The sequence below is a fragment of the Dermochelys coriacea genome, chromosome 3, assembly GCF_009764565.3.
Source record: "Dermochelys coriacea isolate rDerCor1 chromosome 3, rDerCor1.pri.v4, whole genome shotgun sequence".
Classification (NCBI taxonomy): Eukaryota; Metazoa; Chordata; order Testudines; family Dermochelyidae; genus Dermochelys; species Dermochelys coriacea.
The window spans coordinates 4470555-4490306 of NC_050070.1; the positions used below are offsets into that span (position 1 = coordinate 4470555).

At 47.0% G+C, this 19752-nt stretch overlaps 1 protein-coding gene and 1 long non-coding RNA gene across 3 annotated transcripts in view; both read right to left on the reverse strand.

Annotated features, from left to right (window-relative positions):
• Nucleotides 1–1165: 1165 nt before the first annotated feature.
• Nucleotides 1166–19752, reverse strand: part of SCARA5 (scavenger receptor class A member 5) — a 127854-nt gene continuing 109267 nt past the window's right edge. For both annotated transcript variants that reach the window (XM_038396279.2, XM_038396280.2), the window contains exons 8-9: nucleotides 10661–10855; nucleotides 1166–1662 (exon numbers count right to left, since the gene is read on the reverse strand). In XM_038396279.2, coding sequence (XP_038252207.1) covers nucleotides 1526–1662; nucleotides 10661–10855 — 332 coding nt within the window. In that variant the 3' untranslated portion in view covers nucleotides 1166–1525. The remainder of the gene's footprint in view (nucleotides 1663–10660; nucleotides 10856–19752) is intronic.
• Nucleotides 12784–14056, reverse strand: LOC122459151. The gene is made up of 2 exons (XR_006279651.1): nucleotides 13953–14056; nucleotides 12784–13715 (listed from the first exon to the last, which is right to left on the reverse strand). It is a non-coding gene; the product is annotated as an uncharacterized LOC122459151 (long non-coding RNA).

A 19752-nucleotide genomic window follows, 5' to 3' on the forward strand; every position in this document is an offset into this window, starting at 1 on the left:
TCAGCCGAGACCACATTGCACTCAGCTGGAGCAGAGACCTTGGCTAAGGCTGACCTGAGACAGACGGTCCAGGCTTTAATAAGGTGAGCGGTACAAAGGGCTTGGTGTCTTTCTGCATGGTTCTTTTACTGGGCTGCCAGCTCCTTTCAGCACAGTGACTATGGAATGGTCCATGAGGTCGTTTCCAGGCTGCCTGGCCACTGACCAGCCATGCTGTGGCACTTTGGGCGGGCACAGGATCACATGGCAAGGATGAAAGCAGCGTGGCAGCTGCGTTGCAAGCTGGTGAATGGCAGTACTGTGGCACGTAACGCCAGGTACCTAATATAGTGGCTTAGTGTGTGAAAGTGTATCTCCCCCTCGTGGCTGACCACTGCGTTTATCACCACTTGCTACTTAACCAGCTCATGGAGTTACACCTTTAGCCGAAGCAACTCTGGTTTCTTTAGATATGTGGCCATGACTAGCTATAAAAAAAAAAAGCAAGGTCAGATATTATTGGGCTTAAATAAACTGATGAAGCCTCTGCACCCACCAGGTGTAATGAGTAAGGAATCTCTCTCAGCAACGGCTTCGCTTGCGTCGACTTTTGTGACTGGTGCCTGGCAACTCCCCGCAGGCCCCAGTCATCTGCCTTCTGCTTTCCATGTAGTGCAATGTGGGGAACTCGAGAAGAATAAAAAAAGATATTTATTTCTTGAATAAAATGTTTGAGGATGCATAGGCTGGGGCTGGTTCGCTGGCTTGCTAAAGCTAAACAGTAGAATACGTCCTTCTCCGGCCAGCCTACGTGCAATCGCTCCTCGTCGTATATACCTTGGAGTCTCTGCAAGCCGTGGCACTGGTCTCACAGTCCAGTCCTACTAGCCCACGGCAAGATGATGTGTCTCAGCTGCTATTAAAGTACCCATGTATATTACAGGTTTCAGAGTAGCAGCCGTGTTAGTCTGTATTCGCAAAAAGAAAAGGAGTACTTGTGGCACCTTAGAGACTAACAAATTTATTTGAGCATAAGCTTTCGTGAGCTACAGCTCACTTCATCGGATGCTTTTTGTATTTTCCACCAAATGCATCTGATGAAGTGAGCTGTAACTCACGAAAGCTTATGCTCAAATAAATTTGTTAGTCTCTAAGGTGCCACAAGTACTCCTTTTCTTTTTCCATGTATATTACAGGGCTGGAGAAAGGAGAAAGGGTGGATAGGGATATTGGCTCTGCAGCCTTAACTTTGGTCTAGAAGCGAGAGCAAGAGAGAGACAAGGCAAGGAGGGGGAAGGCTACAGGAATTGTTAATATTACCCGGGAGAGTGGGGCACACGGGAGAGGAGTCACAGCAGATCAAAAGACAATAGACTCGGCAGTGAGCCCGGAGGCAAAAGGCAGGCACTCAGTCACCCTGGAGCAGGTGGCTGGGCTAAGGATATACGGGTGGTGGCTTCAGCATTTCTCAGTGTGTCCCTCTCTCTCGGCGCAGCCCTCTCCCAGTGGGATAATCTGGCTTCTCGCTGGTGGCTTGTCCTTGAGGTCACTGGTTGAGGCATTTCAATCCAGCGTCCTCAGCGTGGCCACAGTTGCTCTTCCCCCAGCTGGAGAAGCTGCACTGAAACAGACTGTCCTCTGTGCCTTTGCAGGCGACGTCGTCCATCCAGATCCGCCCGATACCTGAGGAAACAGTGGGACAGCAACATTAGCTGCAATGCCAGGCTGCCTCCAGTAACCGCCTGGTTTTATTCCGGGATAATGCTTAAACCTCCAAACCCAGCAGCTTGCCTGCCGCAGCATCACAAAGCACTGGCCTGCGAAGATCGTGTCACCCACCACTGACAGGCAGCCACCTCTGAGAGATCACTGCTTCTTTCTGATGTACTAAGAGAGCCTGGACTGCCTTTTCAAAAGCTTTTTCCTGCTTCCTCTTTAAATTAAGAAGATCAGGAATGTCCAGAATGTGTTTGTTGGAGGGCTAGCTGACAGCCACAGGGATGGTCTAGATAATACTTAGCCCTGTGTTGAGTGCAGGGGACTGGACTAGATGACCTCTCGAGGTCCCTTCCAGTCCTATGATTCTATGTGCAATTGGAGCTAGCTAGGCCTTTAGTTAAAAGGGTAGGGCTGGCGTGTCTTTAACAAAGAGAGCTTTTCTCCGTAGTGTTTGAGCTACATATGGTGTTAAACAAAATCAAGCAAAAAGCAAAGAGTTGTTAATGGTCTGAATAAAAATCACTTCCCCTCTGAATTAATCAGCTTTCACTTCCACACTAGCCTCCCAGATCTCTAGTTATCCACAGAGTCTGTCAGGGTCTGAATTTCTAATTTAAAGAACAGGTAGAATGATCCAACCCCCTTTAATACTATTAACCAAGATGGTCAGAGATGCAACCCCATGCTCTGGATGTCCCTAAGCCTCTGACTGCCAGAACTGGGTCTGGACAACAGGAGATGGATCACTCAATAAATTGCTCTGTTCTGTTCATTCCCTCTGAAGTACCTGGAACTGGCCACTGTTGGAAGACAGGACACTGGGCTAGATGGACCTTTGATCTGACCCAGTCTGGCTCTTCTCATGTTCTTATTTTATTTGAAGGGCAAAAATGAAACCTTTCTGGCCTTCATCATCCATCCTAAAGAAGCAAAAAATAAAAATAAAAAAATAAAATAAAAAAGACCATGTCTTCCTCCTTTCCATTTCATAAGTTCATAGGAACATCGGCTTTGCCAGATTGGATCAGACCAGAGTCCATCTAGTTCCATGTCCTGTCTCTGACAGTGATGGCACCAGAACCTTCTGAAAAAAGAGCAAGAAATCCTGCAGAAGGCACATGTGGAATAACCTTTCCCTGTGAAGATCTCATCCTAATCCCTAATAGAGATTGGCATAAACTCTGAAGCATGAGGTTTTATATCCCTTCCAAAATTTTGCTAGCATTAACTAGGATAGCTTGGAATAGTCCTGTAACCTATTAAATGTCCAATTTCTGTTTGTGTCTTGCTCAACATTCAACTCTGGGCCTCAACAACATATCCAGTGGCAGTGAGTTCCACAGTCCAATTACGAGCTGTGTAAAACTCTAAGATGCAAACCATACTGGAACTGTGCTTAAACTCAAATTTCTCTAACTCTGAGAGTAAACCTACTGATGAGGCCAAGACACAAAGCTCTGCTATAAGGGACTCAGATCCAGGGTTTTATGTTGACCAGTTCTCAAGAGATGACCTGACTATGATCTGATTCCCCACAGAATTCAGAGGTGTTCAGATTGTGCCTATGGCCCATCTCTCATTAAAACCAGAAGGATGAATTCCTCAGAGCCCCAGCATCTTTGGGAACAGAGAGAATCCCAGAGAGGCTAGACTCTCCCTTGTCAGGCTTAAACACTCCTGCCTTGGTTGGTAACAAGATTATAAGAATGGCCATACTAGGTCAGACCAAAGGTCCATCTAGTCCAGTATCCTGTCTTCTAATTGTGGCCCAATGCCAATTGCCCCAGAGGGAATGAACAGAGCAGGGAATCATCAAGTGATCCATCCCCTGTTGCCGATTCTGAGCTTCTGGCAAACAGAGGCGAGGGACACCATCCCTGTCCATCCCGGTTTATAGCCATTGATGGCCCTATCCTCCATGAATGTATCTAGTTCTTTTTGGAACCCTGTTATAGTCTTGGCCTTCACAACAGCCTCTGGCAAGGAGTTCCACAGGCTGACTGTGCGTTGTGTGAAGAAATACTTCCTTTTGTTTGTTTTAAACCTGCTGCCTGCTAACTTCATTTGGTGGCCCCTAGTTCTTGTGTTCTGAGAAGGAGTAAGTAACACGTCCTTATTCACTTTCTCCACACTAGTCAGGATTTTATAGACCTCCATTATCTCCTCCATTAGTCATCTCTTTTCCAACCTGACAAGTCCCAGTCTTATTAATCTCTCGTCAGACGGAAGCCGTTCCAGACCCCTCACCATTTTTGTTGCCCTTTTCTGAACCTTTTCCAATTCCAGAGTATCATTTTTTGAGATGGGGTGACCACATCTGCACGCAGTATTCAAGCTGTGGGTGTACCATGGATTTATAGAGAGGCAACATGATGCTTTCTGTCTTTTTATCTCTCCCTTTCCTAATAATTTCCAGCATTCTGTTCACTTTTTGGACGGCCGCTGCACAGTGAGTGGATGTTTTCAGAGAACTGTCCACAATGACTCCAAGATCTCTTTCTTGAGTGGAATGGAATGGTGGGGTGCGGGGTCCCACACCCAAATGTTCCTTTGAGCTTGTATGAGTCAGGGCCTCTTGGCCCCCCAACCCTGGGAACAGGGCTGGACGGTATCAGAGGCAGCCTGGCGATGAGCCCCATACTGTGCGGTGGGATCTGATTACAGAGCAGAGAAATCAAAACCACACTGGCGCCCAGCCTGGTTTCAGCGCAGGAGAACAAGTGTCACCTGTGCTCATTTGCTTCTCGGTGACAGGCCTCAGATGCCCACATCCCGACGAACGCTGGGGACGTTCAGACACGGGCCTAGACCTTGCTGCTGGGACCCATCTCGTCAAATTACGAGAATAATAAGTGCACACCGGTGCAGTGGGCATAGCCTCGGGAGCGTGAAATAAGTGACCGGCAAATAGGTAGGGGAATAAATAGACCATTCTTCCCTGCGCACATGTACCATGCTGGCTTGGCACATGTGTGCCTGTCTCTGGTGGCTGGACCCAGTGACTACACCAGCCTGACACAGCTAGAGGCATTAGCTTCAGTCTCCTGGCACCGAAGAATAGACATTTCCTGTCATGAAGCCTCCCGGAGACGACCACACGTGCTGGCAAGAAGGAGAAGCTCCCGCGGCCATTGCTGGCTCCCCAGCATGGAGTGCCAGACACTGAGCTCACGCCAAGCTCTTCGTCCGGCGTGGGGCAGGAGGGTCTGTACACATTGTAGTCATCCAGCAGGAGTCCTCTCAGAGAGGAGACCGCTGGGCTTTAGTTAGGGCGTTTGGAAAAACTTAAGTGTCATCTGTCTCTTGGCCCAGCCTTCAGCTCGGAGGAACCGGCTCGCACGAGGCTCTAACCTGCCTCGCAAGGCCTCCGTGTTTGTCATTCTGTTTGCGATGCCCCTTGACCCCCACAGGAGAGACTGAGAAGGAGCCATCTCGCCCTGGGCCCCAGCTTCTCCTAGAGCTGGAGGAGTGGGAGTCCTATGCGCAGACTGGACAGCCTCTAGAGCTGGCACGTCCAACCAGCACGTGAGCCTGGGCCACGGGGGTGCTGGCTGTAGGGGAGGGGTGGTGAAGGCACGACCATGGAGATGGTGGACGGTCTGGTCTTCTAGGGAATGTCTACACAGCAAGTGGCAGCGAGCCTCCAAACCTGGCGCAACAGACCAAGGCCCGTGCTACTGTGCTAAAAATTGCTGCGGAGATTGTGCTTTGAAGTTGCAATTTGGGTGGGAGCTTGGGCTGTGAGGTCTAGGAAGGGGGCGTCTTCAGAGCCCATGGCACATCCCGAACCACGACATCTGGAGTCCCCAGCAGTCTAAAAAGGCTCTTCCTTGGCAGATAGTGCCAGGGACTTGGTGTTGGGACTGTCTCCCGTCCACCCCGGAGAGGAATCCATCGAACCGAATTGATTTGATAATGTCAAAACATTTCGCTGCCATCAGGAAAAAAAGTTCATTTGGACTTGGTCAGTTTGTCTTATTTTTTTTACTTTTATATGAGAGTATCATATGAACTTTAGCTGCTATGGTGTATGTTACGCTGGATATGATTGTATGCTGTTTCAGTGTTCTCACAATGCAATGGGTTTGATGTTTCTGAAACTGATAGTCCACTCTGTGAAGAATTTGGACATTTTGATTTTTTGTCCCAACTCAAAAGAAAAACAAATTTCAAAATGTCCGGCTTTCCTGGGGGACTGAAAATCCATTGCCCGTCCAGCTCTGCTAAAGAGTCAGACCCAGATCCGCCCTGACGGCACAGAAAGACACAAAGCCCGGTCTGGCACATTGCTTCCTGGTGGATACCTCCCCGGGAGACCAGCTCCATCTGCCAGGAATCCATGCTGTCTTTCCACGTTGTGATTGGCTCTTGCTAGCTTTATTTTTCTTGTAGATTTACCTCCCCTGCTAAAGTGTGTTTCTACTCAGAAAAGTGACTGTAAAAAAAAAAAGAAAAAGAAAAAGCGACTCTCTTCTTACTCAGCAGATCTGCTCCTCAGGTGCGTTTAGAGTCAGAACTGCTGACTCAAGCTGAGCAGACTTTACCAGCTAGTCATCCCATTGATTGCAAGGGGCAGTAAGAGCCCGATCCAAAGTCCATTGATAGGTTCCCAGACTTTGGATCAGGCCCTAAGGGACTACTCTAAGTGAGTAAGGGTAGCAGAATCAGAGAATCATAGAATATCAAGGTTGGAAGGGACCTCAGGAGATCATCTAGTCCAACCACCTGCCCAAAGCAGGATCAATCTCCAACTAAATGAGGCCCTCAGTGCTAAGCTTGTACTCTGTTTTATTCCCGTTGGCCCTGCAGAAGAGTGAGCCACATTCTTTCCGGGCTCATGCATCATCAAGCGACTTGTTAACTGAGTCCTAACTGTGGACTCTTTCCAGCTGGACAGACCCCAGCTTGACTCACAGATCCCGGGGCCGTGTTTGCAGGGCTGGCGGTGAACAGGTCTGTACTTGGAAATGGAGCAGGATTGATCCAGGGAATGTGGAGACGCGAGAAAGACGGGCCCCTTCGATGCCATATCCATATCGTCACTTTACAGAGGAGAAACACACATCAAGGAAGGTCAATTCAGACACCTCAGCGGAGGGACGCTGCCTCTTTAAGTGGCAAGTACAGTCTCTGACAACACAGTTGTTCAAGCCAAACCTGCTAAGACACGAAATGTTTGGACGGCCTCAGTGGGGTATTTCCTAGAATTAGGGGCTATGATGCGACTGTTCTTTTATTAAAACGGATCAGGGAAAACTTCTGCCGATTTCTTTGCCATTGTTTTATTCTCCCTCCCAAGAGGGAAGGGCAGCTGATAAAACCCCTTCTAAGAAAGGAAATGGACGGCATTAATGGGAGAGATGAGTTAGTTTTGGCCACAAAGTCACCTCTGGGCTAAAACAACAGATGGCTAGCGAGTGAGCTGTCCTTCCGCTCTGCATGGGTTTCGGGGCTTTACGATCGTGTCAAGAGGAAAAATTCCCTATGTGCCACAATAAATCACGGTGAGTTTTGCCAGATGTTCGGGATTAGCTCCCCGCAGCTTGATTTGATAAATGATGACGGGCTGGGGTGCTTTGCTAGGGGGAAGCTGCAGGTGTGAGAGGGGTGGGGGCAAAAAGGATGTCAAAAGCAAGATGAATTGAGGTCCAATGGCCTGCATGCTTGCTTGGGGGGGGGTAGGAGCTCCTGTGCTTTCATCCTGTGACTTGTTCTGTTGCCTTGCACAGGTCCCAGCTGTTTTGATTTCACTGGGAGTTAGATGTCAATACCTTTCTTATCTGTAAAATGGGAATAATACTATTTACCTCCTCCCCAGGGTGTTACAGGGGTTGGCAAAATCCTGCCATCTTCTACTGTCTTTGTGTATGGGATACTTTCTGTGTTCTACCAACATTTGCCACACCCTCACAAATAAAGAGACATGGGTCTGAGACTGGAGAGAGTTACTGATGGAAGGAATCCAGAGGCACTTTTCAGTTTCCTAAGTGGATAATTGTTTAGTGCTCCTTATTTTGGGCCTTTGGCACAGACTGTGCCTGCTTTTAGGCCTGGGTTGGTTGGAAGCAATGAGCGGGGCCGGAGATACCCTTCGTGGGTCAAACCCTCAACTTCCAAAGTTGGTGGAAAGACTTCCACTGACTTCAACAAGCTTTGGATCCAGCCCATGGACCAGACCTCAGGCTGTGGAAAACAAACCCAGAACTCACAGTATTATTACAGCAGTAGCACCTGCAGGCTCCAGCTAAGATCAAAGCCCCGTGTGCTGGGTGCTGCAACCCTCTCCCCCCCCCCACTCGGCTCCCCAAATGAGGGACAGGCCTTGCCCTAAATGGTTTACAATCTAACCAGACGCAGTAGAAAGCAACTCGCCCAAGGTCACACAACAGGCCAGTGGCAGAGGCAGGAAAGGCGGCCTGTTTTGAGAGGTCCAGTCCAGTGCTCTACCCATTGGGCAACGCTGCCTCTCTGTGTACCTTCCCCTCTGTTTCACCTCATTTGTTCCAGTGTCGGCTGAAAGCCCAAGCACTCCCTGAAATCTAATTTCCCACTTCGGCTGGGGGGCTTCACAGCTAACCGGCTCTCAGATCTCACTCTGGCCTAAACACTGACACAGGAGACAGCTGCGGGGCTGGCTCCTTCCAAAGCAGGGCTTTGCGTCTGCCAGAGGGCGAGCCCCAGCTGTTTACTGATCCTGGTGGAAACCATTTCATGGCCTTTGTCTGTGCCAGGCCAGATGCATGATCGACTGGTCAAGAGATGGGGCGCCAGCCAGGAAGCAACACGATCTGGAGCTGCACGCCTGTGTTTGTGTGTGTGTGTGTACTGAAGTTATGGGGCTGTGTGTAAGGGGCAACTGTGTCTATACAGGGTTGAGTTTATCAAAACTGATGCTGCTTGAGTATGTGTGTATAGGCAGGTTGTGGTATCCCTGTGACTGGGTGGTTTTTAAGCAGAGGCATGAAAAACACCTGCCAGGGGTGGTCTGGGTTCACTTGGTCCTGCCTCTGTCCTTTCCATTTTTGTGGTATTAGGAGCAGAATCTGTGTATGTGTGTGGCAGGGGTTGTGTGTAGATGGGGTTGTGTTGGTGGGTATGGGGGTAACTGTGTGTATGGGCTATGTGTGTATTGGGAGTGTTTTTGTCAGTGTGCAGAAGGTGTCATGTTTGGAGTGGATGTGGGAGTACAGGGTTTGTATGCCTAGCAGCATGAACATCAGCACTGCGTGTGGGAGAGGAAGGGTAGCCCACTGGTTAGGGCATCAGCTGGGAACCTAGGTTCAATTCCTGGTGTGACCTTGGGCAAATCATTTAGCCACTCTGTGCCTCAGTTTCCCCATCCATCCAATGTGGATGATGGCACTGCCCTGCCTCACAGGGGTGGGCAGAGCTGATCGGCTGAAGGGCCCCTGCCCTGAGCTGTGGGAGAGTTGGATAAAACGGGATGTGGCTCAAAACCACCCCAGGCCTGAGTTTTGTGATTCACTGGCACAGCGTTGCAAAATTAAACTGCCCTCTGGTTTTGCGCATCTCTGGAGCAGTGGTTTATGGATCCAGACATGAGTATTTCAGTATTGTCTTCTGACTATATTCTGCTTCTGCTCCAGATAAATGGGCAGGGTTTGTGGCTGGGTCTCTGCGTCTGGTAAAGGCTCTGAGAACATCCACATCCTATGAGCCGTAGGCTCTCTGTGGTTAGGCCTGACCGCTCTATGGCAGAAGGTGGTGATTTTCAGAGGCGTCTATGGGAGTTTGGTAGCCCATGTGCACTGACAGATATTCAATTGGAGGCAGGCACCCACCTCCTCTGGGATCCACTGAAAATCCCAGTGCAACTGTCCCTCCTGCAAAGGGTCCTAAGGAACCACAGCATCACAACGGAGGACTTGCTCCACAGAGACCATCTGAACGTCGACACATCAGTCCCGTAGGGGGCTGATCTCCAATCAAGAGCTCCGGCAAAAAACCTGGTCAATTATAGAACAGTCCAGCCAAGGCAGGCCACTGAGAGCTGGTGCCAGGATAACTAATATTTCCTCTCCAAAACCTATTGATTTATTAGGTGCGAAAACCCGCTAAACAGGAGGGTACATGTGGCTCATTCCTGCTAAGGATCTATGTTATCTATGATCTATAGAGCTGAGCTGGAGGTTTCTAGGACAAAGGTTGGGAAGCAAGAAGGGGAAGCAGCAGCCAGTGTCGGCTTTCACCCAGCCTCCCCCGGCCCTTTCAGCGCTGGGAATGTCTCAGACGTTCAATCCCCAGAGCACTTTTTCCAGGGCAGAGTTTTTCCAGGCAGGGTTAGGGGGTATGCGTGAGAGAAAAGCAAGCACTGGGGAAAGCGCTGGGCTGGAGAAGAGCCAGGGATCTGTTTTCACAGAATCCTTCAGGCAAACGTCAAAATATTTGCAGACACCCAAGGCCTGGGGTGGGGAAGCAGCGGGAGCCAACCCAAAATGACAACAGTTCAAACCACCAGAGCATCCCCTGTCTCTCTGGCATGGGAGCCGCCGATGCTCGGCAGGGTTTATTTGGAGACAGGTTTGGTTTATTTTCTCTGTGTATTTCCTCCTGTGACTGGAAGATCTTGGATGGCACATGGCCTCCCAGCTTGGGGATAGCAAAGCAAAGTAGCCTCGGGACTGAAGGGCTCAGGAGATGGGGGGAGAGGAAGCCTTTAGGCTGCCACTGGGAATCTGGAGTGACTGAAAATTGGGCCATTTTGTGGCCTCTGCGCAGTGAGCAAAGGACAGTCCTGGACAGCTCAGACCTATCGCTGTCACTGGCAGCCTCGGTAGAGAAGCCAAGCGTTGCATGGACCGTGGAGATCAAACGCCCCTTAGCGGTGGCGGCTGCCGGTCAGGGCGAGGCACACTGGCAGGGCCTGGTAGCCACGTCCAGTGCTGCCCCTGGCCTCTAGCTGAGGGGAGGAGGCCACCACCCTAGGTGTTCGCCATCTTACCTTGCCCAAACTTGGCCATCCTGTACACCTCCTCAGCGCCTCGGAAACCCAGCATCCTGCAGGCCACGTCCCCGTCCTTTTTGTCCCAGCTGTCGTCGCACACCGTCCCCCAGTGCCGGTCGTGGAACACCTCCACCCGCCCCTCGTGGGGGACGGAGCCGTTCACCAGCCGGATCAGCTCCTCCTCGACGGCGGCTGTTGGGAAGAGAGACCCGCAGAGCAGATGGTGAGCGTCTCCTTTGGGGCCATCCCTCCCTACAGAGAGTGCCAGGAGCTCCTCCAAGCACCCCTCCCAACCTCCCTCCTGTTCTTACCCGCCCTAGACCAGAGCACTCTAGTCCTTCCAGCCCCCTGCAGCACCCATAGTACAAGTATATTGTCTGGCACAGCCTTCGCTGGGGGACCATAGCCTGCTCCTATCAACTTGATCCTTCTCCCACTCAACTCAATGGCCTTGACCTCCGCGGTGCATCCGTCCAGCTCTATGTAATCAATCAAGAGTGGACTTCCACTGAAATCAAAGGCAGAACTTCCAACCACTTTAATGGGGTCTTTTCCCTTCTCTGTTCCCCCCTCTCCCTCTCTCTGACTCCTTTTCTCTCCCACTCCCCTCGGATATGACCTTCTTTCCCTTTCGGGAGGGGAGAAGCCTGGGGCAACTGCAGTCTATTTGGCTGGGGTAAGATTCAAGAACACACACAGCAGAGAAATCAAGCCAAAGAGGAGACAGCCTTAAGCAAAGCCTCCCGCAGCGCTAAGATAAGTTGAAATACACACTCCCCAAATCCCATTATCTGGGGTTAGAAATGAATTGGATCTGGATGACAGAAAAGAGGCTCTAGACGGCTGGATTCGCTCTGTGACTGTCTCATCTGCATTCGATTCTGAGGTTGCAATTAATGGGTCCCGGAAAGAAGGAAAGGGAGATATTTTTTTCTTTTAAATCACAGCTGGTTAGTTTTTTTCATTTGAAACCTTCTTTTTTTCAGTGTAAAGACAGCTTTGTCAAAATGGACATTTCTACTGGAAATTCTGACAGCTTTGGGGGGGGGGTTGCTGAAAAAGGGATTTTTTTAAAAAAAAAGTCATTTTTCTGCCAAAAACATTTTCAGATTCCAAGTTTTCAGTAAGATCGGACAATTGTGCCCAAGTGGCCTACTTCTTTTAGTATTTTGGTTGCAACAAAACCCCTGAAAAATATGCAAAAAATGTTCAATTTCCCAAAACTCATTTTTTTTTCAGTTTCCCAGTTTCCAGTAGGAAACCGGGGAAAAAAATATAGAAAAAATGAGATGAAAGCAATGGGGAGTATTTAGTTGTCGTCAATTTTTTTCAAAGGAAATCAGTTCCAAGCCCGCCCTAATGTGCATGGCTACACAACCCTCACTCACTCACTGTCTCCCTCATGCGGCCGGGCCATATAGCGGGTATTGAACTTGCCAATGGCTTTGTGCTAACATAGCTGGCTCTTTTAGCTCTGGTATTAGAGGCTCATGATTTTCGATCCAGAGATCCTAGGTGGAATCCCTAGTGCATCCCTAGTGCAGATGACCCGTGCAAGGGCATTGTGTTAAATGGCCACATTTCCACTAATGTAGACGTCATAGGCCAGTGAGACTCAAACCTCAGTGGTTCAGGAGACAAATTAGTGATCAGCATTCCCCAAAAGAGCCGCAGTCGTATTAATTCATTGTTTCATTTACTATAGTACGATATAGTCATGTAGCAGGACAGGGAAATATTTAGGTTTTACAGATATAGTATTCTCACAGCAAAATGACTGACTAAGTATTATTATTTTATTAACTACAATTGGTCACTAACATAGTAAAAACATCCCGATTGGTTAATAACGTAGACTGGTTAATAATTAAATCACACCGTGTTTTAATATCATGTGCTGCAAAGAAACACAGGAGACACATTAAAGAGCCACTTGCAGCTCCCGAGCCTCAGCTGGCATATCACTGAGGTAGGCAGTGAAGGGGCTCCCAGTACCAAACAGGTGGCCCCCGCCGTAAGTGACCATTTGAAAATAGCCCCAAAGGTTCCAACCCCAATTTGTTTGACACCTTGTTAAGATCCACCTGGACTAAGTCTCCACCTGTTTGCGGGTCCCTTGGGGTGTGGCTTAAGACATGTTTCCCTGTAAAGCACCATTGTGAGGAGGCAGAAGAGGGGAACCGGTCCAGGGATTGCTGCCTCAGCATTACATCCAGGTCAGTGGTGAATCTGAGAGCAGGCAGGAGAAATGCATAAGATTCAACAGTGCTGGGTTGGCTGGGGCTTGTGCCAAAGCTGGTGGTGGTTTTGCGCTCCTGGGTTTGTACCCTTTCCCGTGTCACTTTGAGTTGACCCCACAAGAACCAAGAGAACACATTTGACAGAGCCAGGGATAACCCATACCTGACAACGGGGGGGGAGGGCGCAGTGGGAGGGCAGATGCTTCAGCAGATGTTACGGAGCATGCTCAGTCCATGGGAGCATGCTCAGTACAAGCCAAGCAGCAAATCTGGGTGGGGGCAGAGCACGTGACCCCCGCATATCACCTCTGGACAGAGCCATGTTTCACCTGGTTTTGCACTAAAACCATGATCTCCCCCTGGCTTTGATGTGAGACCATTGATTAGCTCCAGGGTCCACTGGAAACTGGGCTCAAATTAAGAATCTCTGAGAACCTTTTGCTAGACCTGGGCTGAGTTTCAGGTATGTAACGATGCCTGGAAACAGGGAAGTTTCAACATGGCTTTTGATTCCATTGCAAACATCCCACCTTGCTGGAGATGTAGAAGGACACAGTCTCCAATTTCTGATAGGCTTAGAGGGGTTGGGATCTGACCAGGAGCACCGGAAGCTCCCTAGAAGTGGAGGGGCCACTGACGTCTGAACCATGGACCTGCCCTCGCTCAGCCCCTTCCTCCGAGGCTCTGCCTCCACTTGCTCCTCTCTGCCTCTTTCCCCCATCGCTCACCCTTAAGGCTGGTAAAAAGTGATGGGGCCATGGCCCCCTGACCCTCCCCGTTCCAGCACCCTTGGATCTGACCATTTAAAAATGCTCAAATTACACTAAAAAAAGAAAAGGAGTACTTGTGGCACCTTAGAGACTAACAAATTTATTTGAGCATAAGCTTTCGTGAGCTGCAGCTCACTTCATCGGATGAAGTTGCATCCGATGAAGTGAGCTGTAGCTCACGAAAGCTTATGCTCAAATAAATTTGTTAGTCTCTAAGGTGCCACAAGTACTCCTTTTCTTTCTTGCGAATACAGACTAACATGGCTGCTACTCTGAAACCTCAAATTACACTAGTTGTTCTCTCTCAATATAAAGGGTACATAATAATGTTGTTGTGTGGCACAGATATTTCACTGGTCTGAGTGCGGGATGGCAACATTAACTGGATAAAAGAAAAGGAGTACTTGTGGCACCTTAGAGACTAACAAATTTATTAGAGCATAAGCTTTCGTGAGCTACAGCTCACTTCATCGGATGCATTTGGTGGAAAAAACAGAGTAGAGATTTATATACACACACACAGAGAACATGAAACAATGGGTTTATCATACACACTGTAAGGAGAGTGATCACTTAAGATAAGCCATCACCAACAGCAGGGGGGGGAAGGAGGAAAACCTTTCATGGTGACAAGCAGGTAGGCTAATTCCAGCAGTTAACAAGAATATCAGAGGAACAGTGGGGGGTGGGGTGGGGTGGGGGGGAGAAATACCATGGGGAAATAGTTTTACTTTGTGTAATGACTCATCCATTCCCAGTCTCTATTCAAGCCTAAGTTAATTGTATCCAGTTTGCAAATTAATTCCAATTCAGCAGTCTCTCGTTGGAGTCTGTTTTTGAAGCTTTTTTGTTGAAGTATAGCCACTCTTAGGTCTGTGATCGAGTGACCAGAGAGATTGAAGTGTTCTCCAACTGGTTTTTGAATGTTATAATTCTTGATTTATTAATCAGACGTCAAGAATTATAACATTCAAAAACCAGTTGGAGAACACTTCAATCTCTCTGGTCACTCGATCACAGACCTAAGAGTGGCTATACTTCAACAAAAAAGCTTCAAAAACAGACTCCAACGAGAGACTGCTGAATTGGAATTAATTTGCAAACTGGATACAATTAACTTAGGCTTGAATAGAGACTGGGAATGGATGAGTCATTACACAAAGTAAAACTATTTCCCCATGGTATTTCTCCCCCCCACCCCACCCCACCCCCCACTGTTCCTCTGATATTCTTGTTAACTGCTGGAATTAGCCTACCTGCTTGTCACCATGAAAGGTTTTCCTCCTTCCCCCCCCTGCTGTTGGTGATGGCTTATCTTAAGTGATCACTCTCCTTACAGTGTGTATGATAAACCCATTGTTTCATGTTCTCTGTGTGTGTGTATATAAATCTCTACTCTGTTTTTTCCACCAAATGCATCCGATGAAGTGAGCTGTAGCTCACGAAAGCTTATGCTCTAATAAATTTGTTAGTCTCTAAGGTGCCACAAGTACTCCTTTTCTTTTTGAGAATACAGACTAACACGGCTGCTACTCTGAAACCTGTGATTAACTGGATAGTTGGTCTGAATTCAACAAGATGAAATTCAGTTTAGATCAGCGCCAAAATACTTCACCTAGGAAGGAAAAAATAACCAAATGCACAACCACAAAATGGGGAATAACTGGCTAGGTGGTAAAACTCCTGAAGAGAATCAGGGAATATAGTGGATTGGAAATTAAATATGAGTCAGTGTGATGCAGCTGAAAGAAAAGAGGCTAATATACTGGGGTGTATGAACAGAAGTGGCGTATGTAAGTCATGAAAGGTAATTATCCCACTCTACTCAGCACTGGGGAGGCCTCAGCTGGAGCCCTGTGTCCAGTTCTGGGTGCCGCACTTTGGGAAAGAAGTGGACAAATTGGAGAGAGGCCAGAGGAGAGCAACAAAAATGAGCAAAGGGCTTGTGAGGAGAGGTTAAAAAAACCCTGGGCTTGTTTAGTCTTGAGAAAAGGCATCTCTGGGGGACCTGAGAACCGTCTGCACATATGTGAAGGGCTGTTACAAAGAAAAAGGGGGATCAGTTGTTCTCCACGGCCACGGAAGGTAGGGCAAGAAGGAATGGGCTTAATCTGCAGCCAGGGAGACTTAGATATTAGGGAAAATGCTCTAACTCTGAGGGGAGTTAAATTCTGGAACAGGCTTCCAAGGGAGGTTGTGGAAACCCCGTCATTGGAGGTTTTAAGAACAGGCAGGACAAACACCGCTCAGGGATGGTCTAGGTTTACTTGGTCCTGCCTCAGCACAGTGGGCTGGACTAGACAACCTCTCGAGATACCTTTCAGCCCGACATTTCTCTGATTACTCATGAGTGGAGAAGCCACAAGTGAATTATGCAAATCATCCCAAAGGTGTGCTGCTGAATGGACTTTTGCTATTGGGTATGGGATTCTTCATCACTTCCTGCCCTAAATTGCTGTGCATAGCTAAACAGCTGCTGCGTTCCACTCCAGAGGTGGTGGCATTTCGGTACTGGGTGAAGTGACTCTTCTGTATCCAACACTTTGTTGTTATTGTGGTCACAGCTTAAAGCTTCCAGGTAATCAGCTCAAATTTGGTATCACATTCATCACTGATGTACCCTGCCAGCAAAGAAATCCAAATTCCCAACTCCCTGATCCAAATGGGCTGACCCCTCTAAACTAGCAGCAGTTGGATTGTGCCAGAGAAACCCAAGATATGAACATTCTGAACGCTCCCCTTTGGCCTAAACCTCCACGTCTCAGGCTGAGACTGGAAGCGACGTGTCATGAATGTACAGACTCCAAAGGCATACGCCCACGTGGTCTATGACCCTTACCCATTAAACTGTAACAGATTGCTAAATTGTATTATATGCCCAGCCACTAAGAGGCGCTGTGTATAAATGACCTTACTTAAACTAACTTCAGCCATACCAGGCAGAGCATTAAAGAATCTGATGATGAACACATCTGGTGTGTATAAGCAAGCTCTGTAGCCAATCCTTATCTGGAACAGGAGCATGACATGGAGTCAGGCATAAACTAAGAACAGAAGCAGAAGGAATACAACAATACAGGCTGCACAATCTCATCAACATGTCACTCTTCAATGCCCCAGAGAATTTCAGCTTTGACAGACCTTCCCAAGGGACAGACTGGAAACAAGATTTTGCAAGATTTTGCATTGCAAATGAACTCCACACAGAAACCGGAGAGACACAGGTATCTTCTCTAATTTATGCTCTGCACGCTTCCCCATAGCATATATCTTTAAATTAGGGCTGTCAAGCGATTAAAAAAATTAATCATGATTAATCACACTGTTAAACAATAATAGAATACCATTTATTTAAACATTTTTGGATTTTTTTTACATTTTCAACTATATTGATTTCAATTACAATACAGAATACAAAGTGTACAGTGCCCACTTTATATTTATTTTTTATTATAAATATTTGCACCGTAAAAAAAAATAGTATTTTTCAATTTACCTAATACAAGTATTGTAGTGCAATCTGTTTTATCATGAAAGTTGAACTTAAAATGTAGAATTATGTACAAAAAAAACTGCATTCAAAAATAAAACAATATAAACTTTAGAGCTTAAAAGTCCAATCAGTGCTACTTCTTGTTAAGCCAGTCGCTCAGACAAACAAGTTTGTTTACATTTTCAGAAGATAATGCTGCCTGCTTCTTGTTTACAATGTCACCTGAAAGTGAGAACAGGATTTGCATGGCACTGTTGTAGCTGGTGTCAGAAGATATTTACACGCCAGATGCGCTATAGATTCATATGCCCCTTGGTGCTTCAACCACCATTCCAGAGGACATGTGTCCATGCTGATGACGGGTTCTGCTTGATAATGATCCAAAGCAATGCAGACCGACACATGTTCATTTTCATTAGCTGAGTCAGATGCCACCAGCAGAAGATTTTCTTTTTTGGTGGTTTGGGTTCTGTAGTTTCTTCATCAGAGTGTTGCTCTTTTAAAACTTCTGAAAGCATGTTCCACACCTCATCCCTCTAAGATTTTGGAAGGCACTTCAGATTCTTAAATTTTGGGTCGAGTGCTTTAGCTATCTTTAGAAATTTCACATTGGTACCTTCTTTGCATTTTGTCAAATTTGCAGTCAAAGTGTTCTTAAAATGAATAATGTGTGCTGGGTCATCATCCAAGACTGCTATAACATGAAATATATGGCAGAATGGAGGTAAAACAGCAGGAGACATACAATTCTCCCCTAAGGAGTTCAGTCACAAATTTAATTAATGCATTATTTTTTTTAACAAGCATCATCAGCATGGAAGCATGTCCTCTGGAACGATGGCTGAAGCATGAAGAGGCAAATTAATCTTTAGCATATCTGGCACGTAAATATCTTGCAACACTAGCTACAACAGTGCCATGCGAACGCCTGTGAGAACTTTACACTTTGCATTCTGTGTTGTGACTGAAATGAATATACTTGAAAATGTAGAAAAACATCCAAAAATATTGAATACATTTCAATTGGTATTCTATTGTTTAACAGTGCAATTAATTTTTTTGAGTTAATCGTGTGAGTTAACTGCGATTAATCGACAGCCCTACTTTAAATCCTTTTACTGAAGACAGTCTCAAAGCGACATGAAAGGTTTCTGGCTAGGTTTGGCGCATACTCAGAGAAATGGATTTATGGAAGAGTATGTTTTCACTAGAGAATCCAAGAACCAGGGAGGGAAATGTTGAATGTTTTATAAGAGCTCTGCATACATTGATTGAAAACTGATTTTGAGAATGCAAAACATGAAAATATCAGAGACAGGCTGGCTATTGGGTTAGCAGATAGAAACTTTTCACAGCAGCTATAAGTGAAGAGAGATTTAATCCTAGCCAGAGCTATACAGACAGCAAAGCAGTTAGAATCAATTAGTCAAACAACAGCCAGGAGCAACTTGAAAAACTTGGAACTAGCTTAGAAGCAAGAAACAGACACTTAAGTGTTAAAAGTCATTTTCATAAAACTCCTGAGGCAAGGAGAGAGAACTCCCAGGCTGAGAGGGACAAATTCCAGCTTATATGCCGAAGGAATGGAAAAAGTCATATTCCAAGCAATGATGCATCTCCAGCCAGAGGCGCATGGTGTGATACATGCACGAAATATGGACATTCTGCAGCTGTTTGCTGCACCAAAGCAGTTAGGGAGTTGATCCTTTTATAGACACTCAAGACTAGAGCCATTGTTTCTGGGATCTATCACCTGTGATGACATAGAAGATCCTGCCTGGAGAGTGAAACTGAATCGTCATGGCAAGACTATTGACTTTAAAATTGATTCAGGAGCTGACATCACAGTTACCTGAGAACAGGCTTATAATCACCTTCAAACCCTCCCAGAACTGGAGTCACCTGACACAGCTCTGACTAGCCCTGCAGGGATTCTGAACTGCAAGGGCCAGGTCATCACAGAAACAACTTACAAAGACAAAAGTTTTGCATTCAGGGTTAAAGGACCCTGTGATCAAAGAACCATAGATCAACAGCCTGCTCAGCCACAGCATGGCTACCAGGATGGGCCTAGTGAGAAAGGTGGAAGAATTCAATGGAGTATTTGATGATCTTGGACTTTTGAGAGGAGATGGAGTACAAATCAACTTCAGAATGCTGCACTGTACAGCGTACAAACACCCTTACCAGAGAGACCTTGAAAAAGAGGAGTTGCAGATTTATGCAAATTCAGAGGACATCATTACCTGGTCTTAATGGACTATTTTTCCAGGTATACAGAAATAATGTACTTGAACGATATAACATATCACAGTGTTACTGGGAAACTGAAGTACACTTCTCACTTCGGTATTCCAGGACAATTAGTGATGGACAATGGACCAGAAGTCACTGCAGCAGAATTTAAATCATTCTGAATGAAATATGATTTTGATTATTAGCAACCCACATTACCCACAAGCAAACAGAGAGACTGAGCTGTACAGACAGCCTAGAAAATCCGACAGCGGGAAGATCCATTCCCGTTCTTCTGAGTCACAGATCCACACCAATAGTGGCTACTGGATATAGTCCAGCACAATTCCT